The sequence below is a fragment of the Oncorhynchus masou genome, chromosome 27 (assembly GCF_036934945.1).
Source record: "Oncorhynchus masou masou isolate Uvic2021 chromosome 27, UVic_Omas_1.1, whole genome shotgun sequence".
NCBI lineage: Eukaryota > Metazoa > Chordata > Actinopteri > Salmoniformes > Salmonidae > Oncorhynchus > Oncorhynchus masou.
Window position 1 is genome coordinate 53453857 of NC_088238.1, and position 18511 is coordinate 53472367.

At 44.3% G+C, this 18511-nt stretch overlaps 1 protein-coding gene across 1 annotated transcript in view; it reads right to left on the reverse strand.

The window, feature by feature from the left end:
- Nucleotides 1-5310: 5310 nt before the first annotated feature.
- Nucleotides 5311-18511, reverse strand: part of LOC135515523 (RAS guanyl-releasing protein 2-like) — a 34715-nt gene continuing 21514 nt past the window's right edge. Inside the window, exons 2-9 of the mRNA XM_064939142.1 lie at nucleotides 12408-12555; nucleotides 12013-12115; nucleotides 11523-11579; nucleotides 11265-11396; nucleotides 10527-10677; nucleotides 10016-10189; nucleotides 5799-5915; nucleotides 5311-5607 (exon numbers count right to left, since the gene is read on the reverse strand). Coding sequence (XP_064795214.1) covers nucleotides 5311-5607; nucleotides 5799-5915; nucleotides 10016-10189; nucleotides 10527-10677; nucleotides 11265-11396; nucleotides 11523-11579; nucleotides 12013-12115; nucleotides 12408-12477 — 1101 coding nt within the window. The 5' untranslated portion in view covers nucleotides 12478-12555. The remainder of the gene's footprint in view (nucleotides 5608-5798; nucleotides 5916-10015; nucleotides 10190-10526; nucleotides 10678-11264; nucleotides 11397-11522; nucleotides 11580-12012; nucleotides 12116-12407; nucleotides 12556-18511) is intronic.

The window sequence follows — 18511 nt, forward strand, 5'->3', positions numbered from 1 at the left end:
TGCTCAGACCCCAACCAAGGAACATCAAAAGTCGTGCTATAAATTCACAGACAACACAAAGATTCCTTGATGTCCTTCCAGATTCCCTCTGTCTACCCAATGACACCAGAGGACAAAAATCAGTTAACCACCTAACTGAGGAACTCAATTTAACCTTGCGCAATACCCTAGATGCAGTTGCACCCCTAAAAACTAAAAACATTTCTCATAAGAAACTAGCTCCCTGGTACACAGAAAATACCCGAGCTCTGAAGCAAGCTTCCAGAAAATTGGAACGGAAATGGCGCCACACCAAACTGGAAGTCTTCCGTCTAGCTTGGAAAGACAGTACCGTGCAGTACCGAAGAGCCCTTACTGCTGCTCGATCATCCTATTTTTCTAACTTAATTGAGGACAATAAGAACAATCCAAAATTCCTTTTTGATACGGTCGCAAAGCTAACTAAAAAGCAGCATTCCCCAAGAGAGGATGACTTTCACTTTAGCAGTGATAAATTCATGAACTTCTTTGAGGAAAAAATTATGATTATTAGAAAGCAAATTACAGACTCCTCCTTAAATCTGCGTATTCCTTCAAAGCTCAGTTGTCCTGAGTCTGCACAACTCTGCGTGGACCTAGGATCAAGAGAGACGCTCAAGTGTTTTAGTACTATATCTCTTGACACAATGATGAAAATAATCATGGCCTCTAAACCTTCAAGCTGCTTACTGGACCCTATTCCAACTAAACTACTGAAAGAGCTGCTTCCTGTGCTTGGCCCTCCTATGTTGAACATAATAAACGGCTCTCTATCCACCGGATGTGTACCAAACTCACTAAAAGTGGCAGTAATAAAGCCTCTCTTGAAAAAGCCAAACCTTGACCCAGAAAATATAAAAAACTATCGGCCTATATCGAATCTTCCATTCCTCTCAAAAATCTTAGAAAAGGCTGTTGCTCAGCAACTCACTGCCTTCCTGAAGACAAACAATGTATATGAAATGCTTCAGTCTGGTTTTAGACCCCATCATAGCACTGAGACGGCACTTGTGAAGGTGGTAAATGACATTTTAATGGCATCGGACCGAGGCTCTGCATCTGTCCTCGTGCTCCTAGACCTTAGTGCTGCTTTTGATACCATCGATCACCACATTCTTTTGGAGAGATTGGAAACCCAAATTGGTCTACACGGTCAAGTTCTGGCCTGGTTTAGATCTTATCTGTCGGAAAGATATCAGTTTGTCTCTGTGGATGGTTTGTCCTCTGACAAATCAACTGTAAATTTCGGTGTTCCTCAAGGTTCCGTTTTAGGACCGCTGTTGTTTTCACTATATATTTTACCTCTTGGGGATGTTATTCGAAAACATAATGTTAACTTTCACTGCTATGCGGATGATACACAGCTGTACATTTCAATGAAACATGGTGAAGCCCCAAAATTGCCCTCGCTAGAAGCATGTGTTTCAGACATAAGGAAGTGGATGGCAGCAAACTTTCTACTTTTAAACTCGGATAAAACAGAGATGCTTGTTCTAGGTCCCAAGAAACAAAGAGATCTTCTGTTGAATCTGACAATTAATCTTAATGGTTGTACAGTCATCTCAAATAAAACTGTGAAGGACCTCGGCGTTACTCTGGACCCTGATCTCTCTTTTGAAGAACATATCAAGACCATTTCAAGGACAGCTTTTTTCCATCTACGTAACATTGCAAAAATCAGAAACTTTCTGTCCAAAAATGATGCAGAAAAATTAATCCATGCTTTTGTCACTTCTAGGTTAGACTACTGCAATGCTCTACTTTCCGGCTACCCGGATAAAGCACTAAATAAACTTCAGTTAGTGCTAAATACGGCTGCTAGAATCCTGACTAGAACCAAAAAATTTGATCATATTACTCCAGTGCTAGCCTCCCTACACTGGCTTCCTGTCAAAGCAAGGGCTGATTTCAAGGTTTTACTGCTAACCTACAAAGCATTGCATGGGCTTGCTCCTACCTATCTCTCTGATTTGGTCCTGCCGTACATACCTACACGTACGCTACGGTCACAAGACGCAGGCCTCCTAATTGTCCCTAGAATTTCTAAGCAAACAGCTGGAGGCAGGGCTTTCTCCTATAGAGCTCCATTTTTATGGAACGGTCTGCCTACCCATGTCAGAGACGCAAACTCGGTCTCAACCTTTAAGTCTTTACTGAAGACTCATCTCTTCAGTGGGTCATATGATTGAGTGTAGTCTGGCCCAGGAGTGGGAAGGTGAACGGAAAGGCTCTGGAGCAACGAACCACCCTTGCTGTCTCTGCCTGGCCGGTTCCCCTCTTTCCACTGGGATTCTCTGCCTCTAACCCTATTACAGGGGCTGAGTCACTGGCTTGCTGGGGCTCTCTCATGCCGTCCCTGAGGGGGGTGCGTCACCTGAGTGGGTTGATTCACTGATGTGGTCATCCTGTCTGGGTTGGCGCCCCCCTTGGGTTGTGCCGTGGCGGAGATCTTTGCGGGCTATACTCAGCTTTGTCTCAGGATGGTAAGTTGGTGGTTGAAGATATCCCTCCAGTGGTGTGGGGGCTGTGCTTTGGCATAGTGGGTGGGGTTATATCCTTCCTGTTTGGCCCTGTCCGGGGGTGTCCTCGGGTGGGGCCACAGTGTCTCCTGACCCCTCCTGTCTCAGCCTTCAGTATTTATGCTGCAGTAGTTTATGTGTCGGGGGCTGGGGTCAGTTTGTTATATCTGGAGTACTTCTCCTGTCCAATTCGGTGTCCTGTGTGAATCTAAGTGTGCGTTCTCTAATTCTCTCCTTCTCTCTCTCGGAGGACCTGAGCCCTAGGACCATGCCCCAGGACTACCTGACATGATGACTCCTTGCTGTCCCCAGTCCACCTGGCCGTGCTGCTGCTCCAGTTTCAACTGAACCGCGGCCCTAGGACCATGCCCCAGGACTACTTGACATGATGACTCCTTGCTGTCCCCAGTCCACCTGGCCGTGCTGCTGCTCCAGTTTCAACTGTTCTGCCTTATTATTATTCGACCATGCTGGTCATTTATGAACATTTGAACATCTTGGCCATGTTCTGTTATAATCTCTACCCGGCACAGCCAGAAGAGGACTGGCCACCCCACATAGCCTGGTTCCTCTCTAGGTTTCTTCCTAGGTTTTGGCTTTTCTAGGGAGTTTTTCCTAGCCACCGTGCTTCTACACCTGCATTGCTTGCTGTTTGGGGTTTTAGGCTGGGTTTCTGTACAGCACTTTGAGATATCAGCTGATGTACGAAGGGCTATATAAATAAATTTGATTTGATTTGATTATTTTAGGAGAAAACGTAGGCATATTGCTGCAGATTAAACCCTGGCATGTCATAATATTGGACACACAATAGCCATGTCATACACATGAGGCCTTGAATATTTCATTTCTCAACTGTTACCTTATTATTCTATTTGATGTGTATAAATTGTATTTGTTTATATACACTATATATACAAAAGTTTGTGGATTTGCCTATTTCAGCCACACCTGTTGCTGACAGGTCTGAAAACAATCGAGCACACAGCCATGCGATCTCCATAGACAAACATTGACAGGAGAATGGCCCGTACTGAAGAGCTCAGTGACTTTCAAAGTGGCACTGTCATAGGATGCCACCTTTCCAACAAAATCAGTTTGTCAACATTTCTGCCCTGCTAGAGCTGCCCCGGTCAACTGTAAGTTATCAAGAAGTGGAATCGTCTAGGAGCAACAACAGCTCAGCCATGAAGTGGTAGGCCACACAAGCTCACAGAACGGGACCACTGAATGCTGAAGTGCATAAAAAGGATTTTGGAATGTGATGTTTGACGAGCAGGTACAAAACATTCAAGAACACCTCCTCTTTCCATGACATAGACTGACCAGGTGAACAAGATGTCACTCGTTAAATCCACTTCAACCAGTGTAGATAAAGGGGAGGAGACGGGTTAAATATGTATTTTTAAGCCTTGAGACACATATTGTGTCTGTGTGCCATTCAGAGGGTGAACGGATAAGACAACAGATTTAAATGCCTTTGAACGGGGTATGGTACCAGGTGCACTGGTTTGTGTCGAACTGCAACACTGCTTGGTTTTTCAAGCTCAACAGTTTCCCGTGTGTATCAAGAATGGTCCACCACCCAAAGGACATCCAGCCAACTTGACACAACTGTGGGAAGCATTGGAGTCAACATGGGCCAGCATCCCTGTGGAACGCTTTCAACACCATGTGGAGTCCATGCAACTCAAACAGCACCTGGCGGTATCGATCTCCCTCTAGATAACCGGGCTAATAAAGGCACCTGACAGGAAATCAACCTTTACATATCCCAATAGGAAGTGGGTGATGGGGGAGGTTGAATCATGAATGGCAATTAAGAATGTGTGTGTGTGTGTGTGAGAGAGAGAGAGAGAGAGACAGAGAGAGAAAGTCTACCCACAGACGTCAGCTCAATGTCTAGATTTGATTTACATTTGGTTGAGTTGTCAACTAACGTGAATTCCACACTAATGTCACCATGTCATTGGATTTAGGTTAAGTGCTGGGTGAAAAAAAAAAACTAAATTCCCTTATGTTATGACACGTTGTTTATGGATGTTGAATTTTAATGGAAACAATGTTGATTCAACCAGTTTTTTCCCACTGGGTCGCTGAAAACCAGAAATAGAGAATAGTTTTTCACTGTGCAAGCCAGAGTGCAGGACACCTTTGGATCTTAGCCAGAAGAACACACAGGAATCATGAATAGTATTCACTATCACTTTTCACTGGAATGGAAATGACAATATCACAGTCTAACGGTGTAAAATAAGCATTTTCATCAGAGGAACAGAAGTGGGAATACATTTGAATAGCAGAAATCTGAATGCCCTTTCGAGGTAGTCATTAGTTATTTCCCAGTGGAACCTATTGGAATTTGCAATTCCTATTAGGCCATCAAGCTCACTCTCCATCCTTGCACTCCCAACAGGTCACTTTCAATATATTCCCTAATTTTGAGTGACAGTCCTCCTCTTAGCCACATGCCATCATTGATTCCATTCATTTGTGGTAGATTACTGTATATACTCTCTCTCTCTTTCTTTATATATATATATATATATATAATATAAATAAATATGTTCTTAACTGCTAATTAAGTTCCAACCTCTCTCTCATTAACATTTTCTTGGAAGTCCTTAACTGAAGGTAATTCCTGCATACATAACCATATTATTTCATTGTCAATTATGCATATTCTTGTATGTTCTCTAGATCACCATGGTAATAGATAATTGCCAGAGGTTTGCAAACTTGGCAAGACAGCGCAAACAGATCTGGGACCAGGCTATGTGACACTAACCGTAAGTAGGTTAAGTAGGTCTGTGTTGGCATCGATGCTGGGTGGTGTGGTCTGGATGAGAGCCAACTCCTGGAGGATAACATACAGCTGTTGGCTCTTGGCCAGGTTGACCCTGCTCTTGCCCGGGTCGGCCCAGTCGGACAGCGCCACGTGCACGGCGATCAGGTCTTTGAGGTGCACGCCCAGGATAGGGAAACGGAAGCCTGTGCAGTCGGAGAAGCGACGTCGGTACTGGCTGTAGTTGCCGCACGACGTCACCAGTTCGATCAGGCTGTTGAACACCTGAGGGGATGGATGGATGGAGGAGGGAGGAAGGGTGAAGGAGAAGAGGAAGAGGATGGGGCATATGTGGGTTAATATGCGCTAACGTTTCTAAATCCTTTCTGTTTTCAGATCGTAATAGTGGTGGTAACACCAGGTTGTTTGTAAAGCGATAGCACGGAGTGTAGATAAGGCATGAGATGTTAGTTCACCTTGTTGGTCTCGTTGCTGATGTGTGACTGGGTGTCTTTGAGTCGAGATATAGAGCTGTTACTGAGCCCCCCCACCACGGCCATCAGAGTGTTGAAGTTCTGGAGCTGGAGCAGTTTCTACCAGAGAGAGATGAGAAGATGGAGAGAGATGTACTGTCTTACCCCTCCTACTTTCCTTCGTTTGCTACTGTACCTGAATTCCACATGACTAACTAGCCTAGACCTACCTGAACTCCACATGACTAACTAGCCTAGACCTACCTGAACACCTACCTGAACTCCACATGACTAACTAGCCTAGACCTACCTGAACACCTACCTGAACTCCACATGACTAACTAGCCTAGACCTACCTGAACTCCACATGATTAACTAGCCTAGACCTACCTGAACTCCAAATGATTAACTAGCCTAGACCTACCTGAACACCTACCTGAACTCCAAATGATTAACTAGCCTAGACCTACCTGAACTTAAAATGATTAACTAGCCTAGACCTACCTGAACTCCAAATGATTAACTAGCCTAGACCTACCTGAACTTAAAATGATTAACTAGCCTAGACCTACCTGAACTTAAAATGATTAACTAGCCTAGACCTACCTGAACTTAAAATGATTAACTAGCCTAGACCTACCTGAACTCCAAATGATTAACTAGCCTAGACCTACCTGAACTTAAAATGATTAACTAGCCTAGACCTACCTGAACTTAAAATGATTAACTAGCCTAGACCTACCTGAACTTAAAATGATTAACTAGCCTAGACCTACCTGAACTCCAAGTGATTAACAGACAGAAGAACATTCAGAGAGACAGACATGCGGCACTGTGTGAGAGAAGCATCAAGAGAGAGAGACATGGGGAAAAAGGGAAGTATAGGTGTAAGAGCCAGTGACAACAAAGATTTAAGAGAGACTGAGGAGGAGAAGTGGGAGAAAGATTGATAAGGAGCCAGGAGAAGAGAGAGAGAAATCAGAGGGAGAGAGGAGTGGATAGACACAACAAAAATCCTGGGAAGGTCACACACACACACACAGAGAGAGAGAGAGAGAGAGAGAGAAGCAATAAGAGGCACTCCTTGGCTACACTAGAATATTGCAGGGTCTTGTCTAATAATACCACTGAAATAGTAGGCAGAGCAGCACACATTCTAATCATTGTGTCACCGTTACAGTAGTACTTTGTGAATGGAGCTCCGTAGGGGCAAAGCCTTGCCCTTCAGCCCACATGACATCCAGTGAAAATCAATGGGGTCACAGCTGTTTGGAAGGACTGCCAGCGGGCATTATTTGGTTAAGCTCAAATACCCGCCCGGTCGCTCCAATCAATGGGCAAAGCTCTATGGTAGCCTTTCAGGCTGGAGGCTCTACTAAACTGCTGTATAAAGACCGACTAACAGTGACACTGACTAACAGTGACAGGTATCAATAGCACAGGGAATATCAGCGTCCCTTGTCGATATGCCGAAGCGTTCCACTGTGTGACATAAGTGATGTTCTGCATTAAAGTCGTGTGTGTGAGGCATTGTAACAAACGACTTAATGACTGGCATATACATTATCTGATGTACAGTGGGGCAAAAAAGTATTTAGTCACCCACCAATTGTGCAAGTTCTCCCACTTAAAAAGATGAGAGAGGCCTGTCATTTTCATCATAGGTACACTTCAACTATGACAGACAAAATGAGAAAAAAATCCAGAAAATCACATTGTAGGATTTTTAATGAATTTATTTGCAAATTATGGTGGAAAATAAGTATTTGGTCAATAACAAAAGTTTATCTCAATACTTTGTTATATACCCTTTGTTGGCAATGACAGAGGTCAAACGTTTTCTGTAAGTCTTCACAAGGTTTTTGGCCAATTCCTCCATCCAGATCTCCTCTAGAGCAGTGATGTTTTGGGGCTGTTGCTGGGCAACACAGACTTTCAACTCCCTCCAAAGATTTTCTATGGGGTTGAGACCTGGAGACTGGCTAGGCCATTCCAGGACCTTGAAATGCTTCTTACGAAGCCACTCCTTCGTTGCCCGGGCGGTGTGTTTGGGATCATTGTCATGCTGAAAGACCCAGCCACATTTCATCTTCAATGCCCTTGCTGATGGAAGGAGGTTTTCACTCAAAATCTCACAATACATGGCCCCATTCATTCTTTCCTTTACACGGATCAGTCGTCCTGGTCTCTTTGCAGAAAAACAGCCCCAAAACATGATGTTTCCACCCCCATGCTTCACAGTAGGTATGGTGTTCTTTGGATGCAACTCAGCATTCTTTGTCCTCCAAACACGACAAGTTGAGTTTTTACCAAAAAGTAATATTTTGGTTTCATCTGACCATATGACATTCTCCCAATCTTCTTCTGGATCATCCAAATGCTCTCTAGCAAACTTCAGACCGGCCTGGACATGTACTGGCTTAAGCAGGGGGACACGTCTGGCACTGCAGGATTTGAGTCCCTGGTGGCGTAGTGTGTTACTGATGGTAGGTTTTGTTACTTTGGTCCCAGCTCTCTGCAGGTCATTCACTAAGTCCCCCCGTGTGGTTCTGGGACTTTTGCTCATCGTTCTTGTGATCATTTTGACCCCACTGGGTGAGATCTTGCTTGGAGCCCCAGATCGAGGGAGATTATCAGTGGTCTTGTATGTCTTCCATTTCCTAATAATTGCTCCCACAATTGATTTCTTCAAACCAAGCAGCTTACCAATTGCAGATTCAGTCTTCCCAGCCTGGTGCAGGTCTACAATTTTGTTTCTGGTGTCCTTTGACAGCTCTTTGGTCTTGGCCATAGTGGAGTTTGGAGTGTGACTGTTTGAGGTTGTGGACAGGTGTCTGTTATACTGGCTGACTAAATACTTTTTTGCTCCACTGTATGATGGGAAATACAGGCAAGCAATATGTTGACAAAAAAAAGGGAAGTATGGGAAAAAGCCTACGGATAATGATGAGACGTTACGGGAGAAGAGAGAAGAGAGAAAATAAGTGCAAGAAAGACTCCAGAGAAAATTAGCTAATTCAGACAAAACCCGGAATAAATCAGAAGATATATGAATACTGCTGTGGTAGGGAGGATATGCAGAGTGACAGAGGAGGGAGGGTGTGAAGGGAGAGCGAGGAAGCAGGAAGGAGGTAACCCTACCCTGGGGTCTATTGGAGTGGGATCACAGCTTTGTAAAATACTCCCACCCAACTTTTAGGTGGGTATATATATATATATAAATGTATCACTATCCCAAATAACAGAGAGAGAATTCTTTGATCCTTGAACATTTCGGAAAGCAAAGTGTTTTATTTAGCAAACTCAGTCGGGGTGCTAATCTAGCTAGCGAGCACCCAGCTGGGATATTTGAGCTTGGGCATATTTGGCAGAGAAGGGTTGAGAAAGGGGGGGGGGGTGAGCCTACTGTGGCATCAGTGAATAAATCATAAAGAGTTTGTTTTGGAGAGGAGAGAGTGGCGTTGGGGAATGAGGGAGGCACACTCCAAACATTCTTCTAAACTTTCTTCTCTAACAAATCCAAATATAGCCTCGCGTCTGGTAGTAGCAGTACTGTGAAAATAACACTACTGGTAGGCAACACTTGGATGAGTTCTGTTTGGAATAATGGGCAATAATTGTCTATGAACACCGTTCATAACAATCGAAGTGTAACCACCGGTTTTGTGTAAGGGTAGTTTGGCATCTCTCTCCCTGTCCTCCCTATCCCTCTCCAACTGGGGCGGCAGGGTAGCCTAGTGGTTAGAGCGTTGGACTGGTAACCAGAAGGTTGCAAGTTCAAATCCCCAAGCTGACAAGGTACAAATCTGTTGTTCTGCCCCCTCCTAGGCTGTCACTGAAAATAAGAATTTGTTCTTAACTGATTTGCCTAGTAAAATAAAGGTAAAATTAAAATGACAGAACTCCTCTCTCATCTCAACCCCTGAGGCTTTACTACCATTCATGTCACCGCTTTAAGTGGCCCAGGAACCAACCCATAACCAAGTGGGATTATTTGTCTGAATTTAACCAGTCACATTTGCTTCGGCCCTGGAGACAGAGTAGCCTGGTCTGTTTGTGCTCTTGCCAGCTCCATTGCTGTCATTGTTCAACCAAACATGACAATGCGTGACAAGTAGATGACATAATAGAACAAACAGACTGTCACTCAGACGAATAGCTTCCCTCAGAACAAGACTGAATAAAAGACAGAAAACCCCAATGTGCCCCAGCCTACGTACCTGAGCCACCCTGATGAAGTGGGAGATGACTGCAGCCCTCTGGGGGGCGGTGGGCTTGCTGAGCACCATCAGCTGGATCCACTGAGACACACTGTTGAAGAGGGTGATGAAGCGCTCCAGGATGGGGTTGTCTACCGTGCAGCCATGCATCACAAAGCTGTGGTAGTCCTGGAACTGGAGGGGGGGGGTAATGTATTCAGTGGGCCTAAAGAAGCTGTTAAACTCACATATAAATCAGCATGTTGAATGACCAATGCAAAAGGCAGTTTGGACAACAAACCAGGGTTCAAAGTATGTATGTGTATGTGTTTTCTTTCAAATACTTTGAGTGTTTCATGGAGCCTGCCTGGAGTGCCAGATAGATGGGATTTTCACTTTTGGGACTATTCCATTAATTCCATTCCACTAGGCAAGCTCAGTCAAGTGCAGGTTTAAGAATCTGAAAGAAAACAAATATTATTTGAACCCAGATCTGGTGGACAGACACACTGCTCCCCACAGCCCCACATACCAGTATCTTGCAGAAGGACTTGTACTCCAGGTAGGTGAGGTGTGTGGCAAGCTCGCTGGAGTCCAGGTGGTCAAACAGCAGAGACATCTTCCTCTTCTTAGACATGGATGGCTGCCTCTGGGTCACCTGACGCTTCCACTTGTATGACGGCCTGAGAGGGACAAAAAGCACACAATGTTACTGTCATATATAAGCCGAGCACACAAAATGCAAACCTGGAATCCAAACTTAATAATGCATTGTTTCACTATGTTTCTGAAACAGAGCGATATTCAGTTTTGCATCCCAGGCTAACAAAATACAGCATGCTGAATCAAGTCTCTGCAATGAAACGAGGATGAAAGAAGACACCACAGAAGATGCAAGAGAAGAAATACAACTGTTTATGAAACTCTGCTGTCCCATGAAAGCACACCATAGCAATAGATATACCCTAATGACCAACTAGGGATACCAGGGTCACAGACAGACAGATGACCCGTAAAGAAAACAGGCCTGGGAACAGAGGCACTGAACTTCCTGCTGTTTAATAAACCATCGTCTGTTTTAATGCGGTTTTGTTTTTTAGATCTCCGTTGAGTATTTCTTATACGGCAAAATCACTTTGAAATGTGTGTAACATGGGGACACTTACACACTGGTGGAAGCTGGTGGAGGGAGAAATTACAGTAGAAAGGGGACACACTTCATAGACACAAACACACACACTTTAGTGAAGTGTAACGTGGGGACACGTACACGCTGTCGATGTCGATGAGCTGACTCTGGCGCTCGTTCCCCTCAGTGGTCAAGAGGTCCTTGAGGTCTTTGATCTGCTCTGCCAGCTCTGGGTTTAGATTGAACTCCGCTGGGAACTCACTGATCCAGTACCTAGAGAGAGGGAGAGAGAGAGGGAGGGAATGGAAAGAGAGAAACACGGAGACATAGTGAGGGAGAGGTAAGCCATTAAGAAACTTCCCCAACCTATTAACAAAAGCAATTGTGAACGTGTCTTACTTCACCAAGTGGCAGATTCTTGTCCTGAGCTCAGCAGTGCAGCTGTCCTCCTGTGATCTGATCAACAGTTAAGGTACATAAAACACCTACTAAAACACCCTTTTACAATCAGCACACAACCTAACCATGGCCTGACAACAAAAGACGACATCGCAACCAGTTTTGCCCGCTAGGAACATTCCATCCATCTTACCCTTTCCATTCCAATCCATTCACTGGCACCTTAAAGAGTATCTGTTGATCTTACAGTAGCTGACAAGACGTGATAAGCCGTAAGCAGGTGCCTAATGGTGGGGCGGCAGGGTAGCCTAGTGGTTAGAGCGTTGGACTAGTAACCAGAAGGTTGCAAGTTCAACTCCCCGAGATGACAAATCTGTCGTTCTGCCCCTTAACAGGCAGAACCCACTGTCCCTAGGCCGTCATTGAAAATAAAAATTTGTTCTTAACTTGCCTGGATAAATAAAGGTCAAATAAAAATGGTGAAGGATACTTGAGCAGTAGTTTCTTTGCCATGTCGGTGGAGGGAAGGTACCAAGGGTGCATCATAAGAAACATACGCACTAGGGAGGGGTCCTTCAAAGTGCCCGTCTCATCTGAAAGAGGACAGACGCAGTGCTCATCACTCAACAGCCCCTGTAAGTCCTTTCAGACAAATTTTACAAGTCTTACTGCAAATAAGACAACCAATTCTTATTGATTTGAGACCGACAACATTAGCATGGACATATGGGAAACTATATATTATTTATCTTCTTCTCCTTGCAATCTGGAAATGTTATTCTGAGTATATAAGAGTATATGTTGTTTATTTAGACATTGAGTAGCATGTATATTTGATATGTATATATTATATATGCTCACGGACAAATAAAGAGACTGACTGACCAAAGGCTTGGATGCATGCTTCCACCAGCTCATCCACCGTCGCAGACTGATCTAAAGATATGGCCTCCATTTTTCTCCTCCTCCTCTCTTCCTCTGGTTTCCCACTGTTCTTTGTCCTCTACCCTCTCTTCCCAATTCAGATGCACTCCTAGGCACAAAACAAAGAACGTGAAGACAGAGAAGATTAAAAGGTATTGCACAGAAACACATTTCACCCAAGAAATGCAACTCCTGTACAAAGAAATGAGAGCATAGTAAGGAAGCAAAAAAATTGTTGCAGGCTTTGAATGGTTGCCAGTAATAGTCGTATGTCGCTCTGATCTAGTTATGCAAGATATCCAGGAAGTATACAGGAAATGTTGACTAAAACAAAACAATGGAATTAGAACAATAACATGTCTGGATACTGATGGATTGTGGTTAAGTTACATTTGAAAACAGCATACTCCAGCAAACCAACAGATCAAGTGACATACAGTATAACTACAATGGTTCAGCATCACTATTCTGACATATTCTAATGAGACCATGTTGCCCATAAAGTATAGTACTCTCTCTGTGGGTCTAACCCCAAGAAGTTCTGGAAAATGGTTAAAGACCTGAAGAATAAAACCTCCTCCTCACAGATGCCCATGCCCCTTAAAATTGATGATGTGGTTGTTACTGACAACAAAGCACATGGCTGAGCTCTTTAACCACCACTTCATTAAGTCAGGATTCCTATTTGACTCAGACATGCCTCCTTGCCCGTCCAACATTTCCTCATCTCCCACCCCTTCTAATGCGACTATCCCCAATGCTTCTCCCTCTTCTTCCCTGCCCCGCAACAACGTCTCTCCCTGCAGCCAGTCACTGAATCCAAGGTGCTAAAGGAGCTCTTGAAACTTGACCCCCAAAAAACATCTGGGTCAGATGGTTTAGACCCTTTCTTCTTTAACGTTGCTGCCCCTATCATTGCCAAGCCTATATCTCCAACCTGTTTAACCTGTCTCTCCTTTCTGGGGAGGTTCCCATTGCTTGGAAGGCAGACACGGTTCATACTTTATTTAAAGGGGGAGATCAATCTGATCCTAATTGTTCAAGGCCTATTTCTATTTCGCCCTGTTTATCAAAAGTGTTGGAAAAACCTGTTAATAATCAACTGACTTTCTTGATGTCTATAGAGTTCTCTCTGGAAACGAACCCTGATTCAGATTACCATTTTTTTCCTCACCATCAGAATTTAATTATATATCACTGCCAACGTTTTGGCTTGTTGGCCAGAAAAAGTATCTCCATTGAACAATACATAAAGAGTCATTTAAGAAGTAAAATTTGGCCACCATGTAGACTAGATGTCATAGCCATGTATATCTGGAATACATTTACAGGCTTTACATGCAGTTGAGCAAAGATGTAACAAATATACATGTATTTGAAATATTTTTTTACCGTATGGGATGTGACTGATAAAAACCCACAGACAACAAGCAGCTGATACAACTGTCAGTCTTGCAATAACCCCCTTTCACCCGGAAAACCACATCTTATCACTTCCTGAAATAGCATTGCAGTCATTAACTTGCACACAGGGGAAAGAATACAAGGCATGTCAATCATCTCACCCTGTGGTTCCACATTCTGTTTTTTTCTTAGTATGCTATTTTAGTTAGGTACTGCTCAGCGGGATGGCAACAAATCCTCATGCCTACCTTCCCCATACACACAGACACACAGACACACACAAGCCAGAGAGAGAGTGCATTCCATGAGGTCACACTGTTGCCACATTTATGGGGTAATGAAATACAACTTTTGTCACCAGTCAGGAGATAAAATAGGCCCAACTGAACTGTTATTAAGCACAGTGGGGAGATGAGGTTAGAGCATACAAATTTTGGATCTTCATTTGAGACAGTTTGCCTTTTTAAACCACAAATACTACAAGTTTTACTACAAGTTTTACATTTCTTGCATTGCAGGAAAGCTCTCCTGCATCAGGGTGATCAGATTAAGATCCTACATCTGTATGTTCTGGTTCGGGATCCCAGGAATTCACATTAGCTCTGAGGTTTGATTGCTTTTAGATAGTGTGTATGTATGTGCATTAGGTCTCCACTTTCCTAGTGGGTAGAGATGGAGGGTTTGTGTGTGTGTGTGTGTGTGTGTGTGTGTGTGTGTGTGTGTGTGTGTGTGTGTGTGTGTGTGTGTGTGTGTGTGTGTGTGTGTGTGTGTGTGTGTGTGTGTGTGTCATGTTTGTGTGCATGTCATGTTTGTGTGCGTGTCATGTTTGTGTGCGTGTCATGTTTGTGTGCGTGTTTCTGCACCAGCAAAAATGGTGATCTTTGGTGTATGGTTTGCATAGGAATGGACGATGGCTCTGCAGCCGAAGTGTGTGTCACAAAAGAAAGAAGCCTTCTTCCCTTGACTGATTCTGCTGCAGAGAGGTGGGTGGACACACTCAATTACAGGCTTCACAAGCAGTCTTACACAAACATACACAGGGGCTCAGAGCGGGAGAGAGCGAGAGCGAGAGCGAGAGAGAGAGCGAGAGAGAGAGCGAGAGAGAGCGAGAGAGAGCAAGTGCGAGAGACCTCAAAGCCTTTAACCATCAGTCAGTGAAATCAGGATGACAGAGGTGCTGCTGCCACACAGTTAGCCCAGTAGTGGGACCCATACCTCTATTAAAAAACAAGTGAGAGGTAGGCATTTGTCTGAAGCTGAAAAAGGGTATTCCCATAGCTAGCTAGCCACAGCAGTCAACTAGCTAGCTAGCCACAGCAGTCAACTAGCTAGCTAGCCACAGCAGTCAACTAGCTATCTGGGTAGCTTTCTAGCACATTCACCATTTTTTTGTAAACAATTAACAAGCTAGTTAGCTACCACAAGTTCGTGTCAAACTGTCAACAGAGTTGCTAGCATACAACAAGATATTCAAAATAACAGTCTAAAAACCACTTGAGGAAAAATAAATCAGATTTGACCGTTCAGACACAAGTCACATGGCCAGGAATCAGATTTGTATCTGACTTCAAATCAAACGTGGCTTAAAAATCCGATTTCATGTGCTTTTTGGTTGGTCAGACTGCAGGAAAAAGAACAGATTCGATTTAGATATGCAAATAAATAGGATTTGAGTCACTTCAAAACTGCCAATGTGAACACAGCTTTAGAGCACGTGTTCCAAAAATAACTTGATTTGTTCCTCATACAAGGTCATGTATTGCATTCTTCCCACCCCACACTAAGACATTACCCCATTACACTACGTTATTATATGCAAGCAAGCTTTGCTTTTATACTTACAATACCAGTAGGCTTTAACAGCAGGTATATTTCACTGGTCACCCCCAAAGCCAATTCTTCCTTTGGCCGCCTTTCCTTCCAGTTCTCTGCAAAAATCGAACTGCAAAAATCACTGAAGCTGAAGACTCATATCTCCCTAACTAGCTTAAACTTCTTATGGCTGGGGGCAGTGTTGAGTAGCTTGGCTGAATAAAGGTGCCCAGAGTAAAGTGCCTGCTACTCAAACCCAGGTGTTAATATATGCATATTATTAGATTTGGATAGAAAACACTCTGAAGTTTCTAAAACTGTTTGAACGCTGTCTGTGAGTATAACAGAACTCATATGGCAGGCAAAAACCTGAGAAAAAATCCAACCAGGAAGTGGGAAATCTGAAGTTTGAAGTTTTTCAACTCTTTGCCTATCAAATATACAGTGTCTATGGGGTCAAATTGCACTTCCTAAAGCTTCCACAATATGTCAACAGTCTTTAGAACCTTGTTTGATGCTTCTACTGTGAAGGAGGGGGGAATGGGAGCTGAATGAGTCAGTGGTCTGGCAGAGTGGCATGAGCTGGTCACGCGTGTTCACGTGAGAGTTAGCTTGCGTTCCATTGCATTTCTGAAGACAAAGGAATTCTCCGGTTGGAACATTATTGAAGATTCATGTTAAAAACATCCTAAAGATTGATTCTATACTTCGTTTGACATGTTTCTACGGACTGTAACGGAACTTTTTGACTTTGTCTGGCCTGCGCGTCATGAATTGGGATTACTGGGCTAAACGTGCGAACAAAAAGGAGGCATTTGGACATAAATGATGGAATTTATCGAACAAATCAACAAATAGAACTGGGATTCCTGGGAGTGCATTCTGATGAAGAGCAAAGGTAAATGAATATTTATAATGTTATCTCTGACTTCTGTTGACTCCATGTAACAGTATATCTTTAGTCCGTCCCCTCGCCCATACCCGGGCTCGAACCAGGGACCCTCTGCACACATCAACAACTGACACCCACGAAGCATTGTTGGGGCGGCAGGGTGGTGGCCTAGTGGTTAGAGCGTTGGGCTAGTAACCGGAAGGTTGCAAGTTCAAACCCCCGAGCTGGCAAGGTACAAATCTGTCATTCTGCCCCTGAACAGGCAGTTAAACCACTGTTCCTAGGCCGTCATTGAAAATAAGAATCTGTTCTTAACTGACTTGCCTAGTGAAATAAAGGTAAAATAAAAAAATTAAAAAATCGTTACCCATCGCTCCACAAAAGCCCCGGGTCTTCAAGGTCTCAGAACAAGTGACGTCACCGATTGAAAAGCTATTAGCGCGCACCACCGCCAACTAGCTAGCCATTTCACATCTGTTACATCCACAACATGGCGGGTATCTGTATGGCTTGATTTGTTGTCTGAGCACTGTACTCTGATTATTGCATGGTGTGCTTTTTCGGTAAAGCTTTTTTTGAAATCTGACACAGCGGTTGCATTAAGGAGAAGTGTATCTATAATTCCATGCATAATAGTTGTATCTTTTATCAATGTTTATTCAGAGTATTTCTGTAAATTGATGTGGCTCTCTGCAAAATAACAGGATGTTTTGGAACCACTAAACATAACGTGACAATGTAAACTCAGATTTTTGTTTATAAATACACTGCTCAAAAAAATAAAGGGAACACTTAAACAACACAATGTAACTCCAAGTCAATCACACTTCTGTGAAATCAAACTGTCCACTTAGGAAGCAACACTGATTGACAATAAATTTCAAATGCTGTTGTGCAAATGGAATAGACAACAGGTGGAAATTATAGGCAATTAGCAAGACACCCCCAATAAAGGAGTGGTCCTGCAGGTGGGGACCACAGACCACTTCAAAGTTCCTATGCTTCCTGGCTGATGTGTTGGTCACTTTTGAATGCTGACGGTGCGTTCACTCTAGTGGTAGCATGAGAGAGTCTACAACCCACACAAGTGGCTCAGGTAGTGCAGCTCATCCAGGATGGCACATCCATGCGATCTGTGGCAAGAAGGTTTGCGGTGTCCGTCAGCGTAGTATCCAGAGCATGTAGGCGCTACCAGGAGACAGGCCAGTATATCAGGAGACATGGAGGAGGCCGTAGGAGGGCAACATCCCAGCAGCAGGACCGCTACCTCCGCCTTTGTGCAAGGAGGAGCACTGCCAGAGCCCTGCAAAATGACCTCCAGCGGGCCACAAAGGTGCATGTGTCTGCTCAAATGGTCAGAATCAGACTCCATGAGGGTGGTATGAGGGCCCGATGTCCACAGGTGGGGGTTGTGCTTACAGCCCAACACCGTGCCAGACGTCTGGCATTTCCCAGAGAACACCAAGATTGGCAAATTCGCCACTGGCGACCTGTGCTCTTCACAGATGAAAGCATGTTCACACTGAGCACGTGACAGACGTGACAGAGTCTGGAGTAGCCGTGGAGAACGTTCTCCTGCCTGCAACATCCTCCAGCATGACCGGTTTGGCGGTGGGTCAGTCATGGTGTGGGGTGGCATTTCTTTGGGGGGTGGTCGCACAGCCCTTCATGTGCTCGCCAGAGGTAGCCTGACTGTCGTTAGGTACCGAGATGAGATCCTCAGACCCCTTGTGAGACCATATGCTGGTGCGGTTGGCCCTGGCTTCCTCCTAATGCAAGACGATGCTAGATCTCATGTGGCTGGAGTGTGTCAGCAGTTCCTGCAAGAGGAAGGCATTGATGCTATGGACTGGCCCGCCCGTTCCCCAGACCTGAATCCAATTGAGCACATCTGGGACATCATGTCTCGCTCCATACACCAACGCCACGTTGCACCACAGACTGACTGTCCAGGAGT